The sequence below is a fragment of the Oncorhynchus tshawytscha genome, unplaced genomic scaffold (assembly GCF_018296145.1).
Source record: "Oncorhynchus tshawytscha isolate Ot180627B unplaced genomic scaffold, Otsh_v2.0 Un_contig_881_pilon_pilon, whole genome shotgun sequence".
Classification (NCBI taxonomy): Eukaryota; Metazoa; Chordata; class Actinopteri; order Salmoniformes; family Salmonidae; genus Oncorhynchus; species Oncorhynchus tshawytscha.
This window is the reverse complement of record NW_024609695.1, coordinates 47,501-57,500: the sequence shown is the minus strand read 5'-3', so window position 1 is coordinate 57,500 and position 10,000 is coordinate 47,501. Positions and strand designations below refer to the sequence as shown.

General features: G+C 44.6%; 1 protein-coding gene across 1 annotated transcript in view; it reads left to right on the top strand.

Moving 5' to 3' along the window:
- LOC112241667 (sodium/hydrogen exchanger 5-like) overlaps positions 1 to 10,000 on the top strand; it is a 109,667-nt gene that overhangs the window by 87,445 nt on the left and 12,222 nt on the right. Inside the window, 2 exon segments of the mRNA XM_042317007.1 lie at positions 3,533 to 3,603; positions 3,986 to 4,112. Coding sequence (XP_042172941.1) covers positions 3,533 to 3,603; positions 3,986 to 4,112 — 198 coding nt within the window.

Sequence of the window (10,000 nt, the reverse complement as noted above, 5' to 3'; positions counted from 1 at the left end):
CCTTCATCAGGTATCATCCCATTACCCTGGACCTTCATCAGGTATCATCTCATTACCCTGGACCTTCATCAGGTATCATATCATTACCCTGGACCTTCATCAGGTATCATATCGTTACCCTGGACCTTCATCAGGTTTCATATCGTTACCCTGGATCTTCATCAGGTATCATATCGTTACCCTGGACCTTCATCAGGTTTCATATCGTTACCCTGGACCTTCATCAGGTTTCATATCGTTACCCTGGACCTTCATCAGGTTTCATATCGTTACCCTGGACCTTCATCAGGTATCATATCGTTACCCTGGACCTTCATCAGGTATCATATCATTACCCTGGACCTTCATCAGGTATCAAATCATTACCCTGGACCTTCATCAGGTATCATATTGTTACCCTGGACCTTCATCAGTTATCATATCGTTACCGTGGACCTTCATCAGGTATCATCCCATTACCCTGGACCTTCATCAGGTATCATATCGTTACCGTGGACCTTCATCAGGTTTCATACCATTACCCTGGACCTTCATCAGGGGTGGTATCATATCGTTACCCTGGACCTTCATCAGGTATCATATCGTCCCTGGACCTTCATCAGGTATCATATCGTTACCCTGGACCTTCATCAGGTATCATCCCATTACCCTGGACCTTCATCAGGTATCATCTCATTACCCTGGACCTTCATCAGGTATCATATCATTACCCTGGACCTTCATCTGGTGTGGTATCATATCATTACCCAGGACCTTCATCAGGTGTGGTATCATATCATTACCCTGGACCTTCATCAAGTATCATATCGTTACCCTGGACCTTCATCAGGGGTGGTATCATATCATTTCCCTGGACCTTCATCAGGTATCATATCGTTACCCTGGACCTTCATCAGGTATCATATCGTTACCCTGGACCTTCATCAGGTTTCATATCGTTACCCTGGACCTTCATCAGGTATCATATCGTTACCCTGGACCTTCATCAGGTATCATATCATTACCCTGGACCTTCATCAGGTATCAAATCATTACCCTGGACCTTCATCAGGTATCATATCGTTACCCTGGACCTTCATCAGGTATCATATCGTTACCGTGGACCTTCATCAGGTTTCATACCGTTACCCTGGACCTTCATCAGGTATCATATCATTACCCTGGACCTTCATCCGGTATCATATCATTACCCTGGACTTTCATCAGGTATCATATCATTACCCTGGACCTTCATCAGGTATCATCCCATTACCCTGGACCTTCATCAGGTATCATCTCATTACCCTGGACCTTCATCAGGTATCATCTCATTACCCTGGACCTTCATCAGGTATCATATCATTACCCTGGACCTTCATCAGGTATCATATCGTTACCCTGGACCTTCATCAGGTTTCATATCGTTACCCTGGATCTTCATCAGGTATCATATCGTTACCCTGGACCTTCATCAGGTTTCATATCGTTACCCTGGACTTTCATCAGGTTTCATATCGTTACCCTGGACCTTCATCAGGTTTCATATCGTTACCCTGGACCTTCATCAGGTATCATATCGTTACCCTGGACCTTCATCAGGTATCATATCATTACCCTGGACCTTCATCAGGTATCAAATCATTACCCTGGACCTTCATCAGGTATCATATTGTTACCCTGGACCTTCATCAGTTATCATATCGTTACCGTGGACCTTCATCAGGTATCATATCATTATCGTGGACCTTCATCAGGTATCATATCGTTACCGTGGACCTTCATCAGGTTTCATACCATTACCCTGGACCTTCATCAGGGGTGGTATCATATCGTTACCCTGGACCTTCATCAGGTATCATATCGTTACCCTGGACCTTCATCAGGTATCATCCCATTACCCTGGACCTTCATCAGGTATCATCTCATTACCCTGGACCTTCATCAGGTATCATCTCATTACCCTGGACCTTCATCAGGTATCATATCATTACCCTGGACCTTCATCAGGTATCATATCATTACCCTGGACCTTCATCAGGGGTGGTATCATATCGTTACCCTGGACCTTCATCAGGTATCATATCGTTACCCTGGACCTTCATCAGGTATCATATCGTTACCCTGGACCTTCATCAGGTTTCATATCGTTACCCTGGACCTTCATCAGGTATCATATCGTTACCCTGGACCTTCATCAGGTATCATATCATTACCATGGACCTTCATCGGGTATCAAATCATTACCCTGGACCTTCATCAGGTATCATATCGTTACCCTGGACCTTCATCAGGTATCATATCGTTACCGTGGACCTTCATCAGGTTTCATACCGTTACCCTGGACCTTCATCAGGTATCATACCATTACCCTGGACCTTCATCAGGTATCATCCCATTACCCTGGACCTTCATCAGGTATCATCTCATTACTCTGGACCTTCATCAGGTATCATATCATTACCCTGGACCTTCATCAGGTATCATATCATTACCCTGGACCTTCATCAGGTATCATATCATTACCCTGGACCTTCATCAGGTATCATATCATTACCCTGGACCTTCATCCGGTATCATATCATTACCCTGGACCTTCATCCGGTATCATATCATTACCCTGGACCTTCATCCGGTGTGGTATCATATCATTACCCAGGACCTTCATCAGGTGTGGTATCATATCATTACCCAGGACCTTCATCAGGTATCATATCATTACCCTGGACCTTCATCAGGGGTGGTATCATATCATTTCCCTGGACCTTCATCAGGTATCATATCGTTTCCCTGGACCTTCATCAGGGGTGGTATCATATCATTACCCTGGACCTTCATCAAGTATCATATCGTTACCCTGGACCTTCATCAGGGGTGGTATCATATCATTTCCCTGGACCTTCATCAGGTATCATATCGTTACCCTGGACCTTCATCAGGGGTGGTATCATACCATTTCCCTGGACCTTCATCAGGTATCATATCGTTACCCTGGACCTTCATCAGGTATCATATCGTTACCCTGGACCTTCATCAGGTTTCATATCGTTACCCTGGACCTTCATCAGGTATCATCCCGTTACCCTGGACCTTCATCAGGTATCATCTCATTACCCTGGACCTTCATCAGGTATCATATCATTACCTGACTGAATAACCTCTGTTAACTCAGACTGTATACGGTCTCTCCCCAGGTCTCTGACCTGACTGTGTACGGTCTCTCCCCAGGTCTCTGACCTGACTGTGTACGGTCTCTCCCCAGGCCTTTGACCTGACTGTGTACGGTCTCTCCCCAGGCCTTTGACCTTTGACCAGACTGTGTACGGTCTCTCCCCAGGCCTTTGACCTGACTGTGTACGGTCTCTCCCCAGGCCTTTGACCTGACTGTGTATGGTCTCTCCCCAGGCCTTTAACCTTTGACCTGACTGTGTACGGTCTCTCCCCAGGCCTCTTGACCTGACTGTGTACGGTCTCTCCCCAGGCCTTTGACCTGACTGTGTACGGTCTCTCCCCAGGCCTTTGACCTTTGACCTGACTGTGTACGGTCTCTCCCCAGGCCTTTGACCATTGTCTGACTGCAGTGGAAGACATCGCTGGACTCAACGGTTACCACCACTGGAGAGACAAGTCAGTAGATATCATTTATTATAATTGGACATTATCATGGGGACAAGTCAGTAACCCTTAGCTCTGCAGGCCATGTTTCAACTGAAATATCATTTATTATTATGTACGGTTATTATGTATTTGATTTGATTTATTATTGGACATTATCACGGGGACAAGTCAGCAGCCCTTAGCTCTGCAGGCCATGTTTCAACTGAAATATCATTTATTATAATTGGACATTATCATGGACTCTAAAGGGTCAATCCTAACTTTCACTTCAGTTATATATTCACTAATGATGACTCAGTGGGAAGGTTAGGAGTTTTCCCTTCTAAAACATACGTGTAACATATACTGATATACATTAATAACCTTTCCCTCTGTGGGCGTCTACATTCAGGTGGGAGCAGTTTGACAAGAACTACCTGAGCAAGCTGCTGCTGCGGAAGTCTGTGTACCGGAAGAGCGAGCTGTGGGAGGTCTATCAGAAAATCAATATTAGAGATGCCATCAGTGTTATAGACCAGGTATGAAGGAGGGAGGGAGGGAGGGAGCTGTGGGAGGTCTATCAGAAAATCAATATTAGAGATGCCATCAGTGTTATAGACCGGGAGGGAGGGAGCTGTGGGAGGGAGCCGTGGGAGGTCTATCAGAAAATCAATATTAGTGAGAGGGAGGGAGGGAGCTGTGGGAGGTCTATCAGAAAATCAATATTAGAGATGCCATCAGTGTTGGAGGGAGGGAGGGAGGGAGGGAGGGAGGGAGGGAGGGAGGGAGGGAGGGAGGGAGGGAGGGAGGGAGCTGTGGGAGGGAGCCGTGGGAGGTCTATCAGAAAATCAATATTAGTGAGAGGGAGGGAGGGAGGGAGCTGTGGGAGGTCTATCAGAAAATCAATATTAGAGATGCCATCAGTGTTATAGGGAGGGAGGGAGGGAGGGAGGGAGGGAGGGAGGGAGGGAGGGAGGGAGGGAGGGAGGGGGGGGAATGGGTGGCTCAGAGACACAACTGTTGCCATGATTTTGTCCGGTGCACAGTTGTGTTGTAAATGTCAACTACGACCACTAGATGGCACTACTCCTCAACTCACGGCAGCATGGCAGTGATGCACCAACAATGAACACCTGAATGTGTAAAGTTTCCCCAAAGCAGAGAGAGAGAAAGAGAGAGAATAGAGAGAGAATAGAGAGAGAATAGAGAGAGAATAGAGAGAGAATAGAGAGAGAATAGAGAGAGAATAGAGAGAGAATAGAGAGAGAATAGAGAGAGAATAGAGAGAGAATAGAGAGAGAATAGAGAGAGAATAGAGAGAGAAAAGAGAGAGAATAGAGAGAGAATAGAGAGAGAGAATAGAGAAAGATATATATATATATAGAGAGAGAGAGAATAGAGAGAGACAGAATAGAGAAAGAGAGAGAATAGAGAAAGATATATATATATAGAGAGAGAGAGAATAGAGAGACAGAGAGAGAGAATAGAGAGAGAGAGAGAGAGAGAGAGAATAGAGAGAGAGAGAATAGAGAAAGATATATATATAGAGAGAGAGAGATAGAGAGACAGAGAGAGAGAATAGAGAGAGAGAGAAAGAGAAAATAGAGAGAGAGAGAATAGAGAGACAGAGACAGAGAGAATAATTCATCTCTTTGTCTCCTCGGCTGACACCACCGCATAATCTGAGACCTGAGAGTCGCCACATCAAACATCCCATCTCTACTGGTGACATCACAGTGAGTGATGGGTTCTGATTGGTTCTGCATCCTACATGCCTCCCTAAATACTGTAGTGCACTACTGTTGACTTGGGCCCATCGGGCTCTGTTTAGAAAGTGTCACGCTTCATAGGGTACCGTTAGGGACACAGGCTTAGTGGCGAAGGTGCATGACATCAGACCGCGTGACTGTGTGGGAAATAGATATGTGAGGTTTGGTATTTCGGGGGGAATTCTTTGTTAATATCACCACCACGGCGTTGGTAAGACAGGACAGGCCTACCCAATAGGCCTATCAGCTTACATAGCTGGAATGTTTCATAGGCGTGTGGTAGGTAGTCTTATCCTATAGGAGAGATGTCTCCAGTAGTTTGTTTGTTTGTTTGTTTGTTCGGTAGGTAGTCTTATCCTATACTCTGTAGGAGAGATGTCTCCAGTAGTTTGTTTGTTTGTTTGTTTGTTCGGTAGGTAGGTAGGTAGGTAGGTAGGTAGGTAGGTAGGTAGTCTTATCCTATACTCTGTAGGAGAGATGTCTCCAGTAGGTAGGTAGTCTTATCCTATACTCTGTAGGAGAGATGTCTCCAGTAGGTAGGTAGTCTTATCCTATACTCTGTAGGAGAGATGTTTCCAGTAGGTAGGTAGTCTTATCCTATACTCTGTAGGAGAGATGTCTCCAGTAGGTAGGTAGTCTTATCCTATACTCTGTAGGAGAGATGTCTCCAGTAGGTAGGTAGTCTTATCCTATACACTATAGGAGAGATGTCTCCAGTAGGTAGGTAGTAGTCTTATCCTATACTCTGTAGGAGAGATGTCTCCAGTAGGTAGGTAGTCTTATCCTATACTCTATAGTAGAGATGTCTCCAGTAGGTAGGTAGTCTTATCCTATACTCTGTAGGAGAGATGTCTCCAGTAGGTAGGTAGTCTTATCCTATACTCTGTAGGAGAGATGTCTCCAGTAGGTAGGTAGTCTTATCCTATATTCTGTAGGAGAGATGTCTCCAGTAGGTAGGTAGTCTTAGCCTATACTCTGTAGGAGAGATGTCTCCAGTAGTTTGTTAGTTTGTTTGTTCGGTAGGTAGGTAGTCTTATCCTATACTCTGTAGGAGAGATGTCTCCAGTAGGTAGGTAGTCTTATCCTATACTCTGTAGGAGAGATGTCTCCAGTAGGTAGGTAGTCTTATCCTATACTCTGTAGGAGAGATGTCTCCAGTAGTTTGTTTGTTTGTTTGTTTGTTCGGTAGGTAGTCTTATCCTATACTCTGTAGGAGAGATGTCTCCAGTAGTTTGTTTGTTTGTTTGTTTGTTCCAGTAGGTAGGTAGGTCTTAGTGTCTCCAGTCTTATCCTATACTCTGTAGGAGAGATGTCTCCAGTAGGTAGGTAGTCTTATCCTATACTCTGTAGGAGAGATGTCTCCAGTAGGTAGGTAGTCTTATCCTATACTCTGTAGGAGAGATGTCTCCAGTAGGTAGGTAGTCTTATCCTATACTCTGTAGGAGAGATGTCTCCAGTAGGTAGGTAGTCTTATCCTATACTCTGTAGGAGAGATGTCTCCAGTAGTTTGTTTGTTTGTTTGTTTGTTCGGTAGGTAGGTAGGTAGGTAGGTAGTCTTATCCTATACTCTGTAGGAGAGATGTCTCCAGTAGTTTGTTTGTTTGTTTGTTCGGTCGGTAGGTAGGTAGTCTTATCCTATACTCTGTAGGAGAGATGTCTCCAGTAGGTAGGTAGTCTTATACTATACTCTGTAGGAGAGATGTCTCCAGTAGGTAGGTAGTCTTATCCTATACTCTGTAGGAGAGATGTCTCCAGTAGGTAGGTAGTCTTATCCTATACTCTGTAGGAGAGATGTCTCCAGTAGGTAGGTAGTCTTATCCTATACTCTGTAGGAGAGATGTCTCCAGTAGGTAGGTAGTCTTATCCTATACTCTATAGGAGAGATGTCTCCAGTAGGTAGGTAGTCTTATCCTATACTCTGTAGGAGAGATGTCTCCAGTAGGTAGGTAGTCTTATCCTATACACTATAGGAGAGATGTCTCCAGTAGGTAGGTAGTCTTATCCTATACTCTGTAGGAGAGATGTCTCCAGTAGGTAGGTAGTCTTATCCTATACTCTATAGTAGAGATGTCTCCAGTAGGTAGGTAGTCTTATCCTATACTCTGTAGGAGAGATGTCTCCAGTAGGTAGGTAGTCTTATCCTATACTCTGTAGGAGAGATGTCTCCAGTAGGTAGGTAGTCTTATCCTATACTCTGTAGGAGAGATGTCTCCAGTAGGTAGGTAGTCTTATCCTATATTCTGTAGGAGAGATGTCTCCAGTAGGTAGGTAGTCTTAGCCTATACTCTGTAGGAGAGATGTCTCCAGTAGTTTGTTAGTTTGTTTGTTCGGTAGGTAGGTAGTCTTATCCTATACTCTGTAGGAGAGATGTCTCCAGTAGGTAGGTAGTCTTATCCTATACTCTATAGTAGAGATGTCTCCAGTAGGTAGGTAGTCTTATCCTATACTCTGTAGGAGAGATGTCTCCAGTAGTTTGTTTGTTTGTTTGTTCGGTAGGTAGGTAGTCTTATCCTATACTCTGTAGGAGAGATGTCTCCAGTAGTTTGTTTGTTTGTTTGTTTGTTCGGTAGGTAGGTAGGTAGGTAGGTAGTCTTATCCTATACTCTGTAGGAGAGATGTCTCCAGTAGGTAGGTAGTCTTATCCTATACTCTGTAGGAGAGATGTCTCCAGTAGGTAGGTAGTCTTATCCTATACTCTGTAGGAGAGATGTCTCCAGTAGGTAGGTAGTCTTATCCTATACTCTGTAGGAGAGATGTCTCCAGTAGGTAGGTAGTCTTATCCTATACTCTGTAGGAGAGATGTCTCCAGTAGGTAGGTAGTCTTATCCTATACTCTGTAGGAGAGATGTCTCCAGTAGGTAGGTAGTCTTATCCTATACACTATAGGAGAGATGTCTCCAGTAGGTAGGTAGTCTTATCCTATACTCTGTAGGAGAGATGTCTCCAGTAGGTAGGTAGTCTTATCCTATACTCTATAGTAGAGATGTCTCCAGTAGGTAGGTAGTCTTATCCTATACTCTGTAGGAGAGATGTCTCCAGTAGGTAGGTAGTCTTATCCTATACTCTGTAGGAGAGATGTCTCCAGTAGGTAGGTAGTCTTATCCTATACTCTGTAGGAGAGATGTCTCCAGTAGGTAGGTAGTCTTATCCTATACTCTGTAGGAGAGATGTCTCCAGTAGGTAGGTAGTCTTATCCTATACTCTGTAGGAGAGATGTTTCCAGTAGTTTGTTAATTTGTTTGTTCGGTAGGTAGGTAGTCTTATCCTATACTCTCCAGTAGGTAGGTAGTCTTATCCTATACTCTGTCTCCAGTAGGTAGGTAGTCTTATCCTATACTCTGTAGGAGAGATGTTTCCAGTAGTTTGTTTGTCTGTTTTGTTTGTTTGTTTGTTTTGTTTGTTTGTTTGTTTTGTTTGTTTGTTTGTTCGGTCAGTAGGTAGTATTGTCATATAGTCTGTAGGAGAGATGTCTATAGTATGAGGTGTTTAACTAACTTCACCCAGACTGTTTCCTAGGAGGTGTTTAACTCCACCCAGACTGTTTCCTAGGAGGTGTTTAACTAACTCCACCCAGACTGTTTCCTAGGAGGTGTTTAACTCCACCCAGACTGTTTCCTAGGAGGTGTTTAACTCCACCCAGACTGTTTCCTAGGAGGTGTTTAACTAACTCCACCCAGACTGTCTCCTAGAGGTGTTTAACTCCACCCAGACTGTTTCCTAGGAGGTGTTTAACTAACTCCACCCAGACTGTTTCCTAGGAGGTGTTTAACTAACTCCACCCAGACTGTCTCCTAGGAGGTGTTTAACTCCACCCAGACTGTTTCCTAGGAGGTGTTTAACTAACTCCACCCAGACTGTCTCCTAGGAGGTGTTTAACTCCACCCAGACTGTTTCCTAGGAGGCGTTTAACTAACTCCACCCAGACTGTCTCCTATGAGGTGTTTAACTCCACCAAGACTGTTTCCTAGGAGGTGTTTAACTCCACCCAGACTGTTTCCTAGGAGGTGTTTAACTCCACCCAGACTGTTTCCTAGGAGGTGTTTAACTAACTCCACCCAGACTGTTTCCTAGGAGGTGTTTAACTAACTCCACCCAGACTGTTTCCTAGGAGGTGTTTAACTAACTCCACCCAGACTGTTTCCTAGGAGGTGTTTAACTCCACCCAGACTGTTTCCTAGGAGGTGTTTAACTCCACCCAGACTGTTTCCTAGGAGGTGTTTAACTAACTCCACCCAGACTGTTTCCTAGGAGGTGTTTAACTCCACCCAGACTGTTTCCTAGGAGGTGTTTAACTCCACCCAGACTGTTTCCTAGGAGGTGTTTAACTCCTCCCAGACTGTTTCCTAGGAGGTGTTTAACTCCACCCAGACTGTTTCCTAGGAGGTGTTTAACTCCACCCAGACTGTTTCCTAGGAGGTGTTTAACTCCACCCAGACTGTTTCCTAGGAGGTGTTTAACTCCACCCAGACTGTTTCCTAGGAGGTGTTTAACTCCACCCAGACGGTTTCCTAGGAGGTGTTTAACTAACTCCACCCAGACTGTTTCCTAGGAGGTGTTTAACTCCACCCAGACTGTTTCCTAGGAGGTGTTTAATTCCACCCAGACTGTTTCCTAGGAGGTGTTTAACTAACTCCACCCAGACTGTTTCCTAGGAGGTG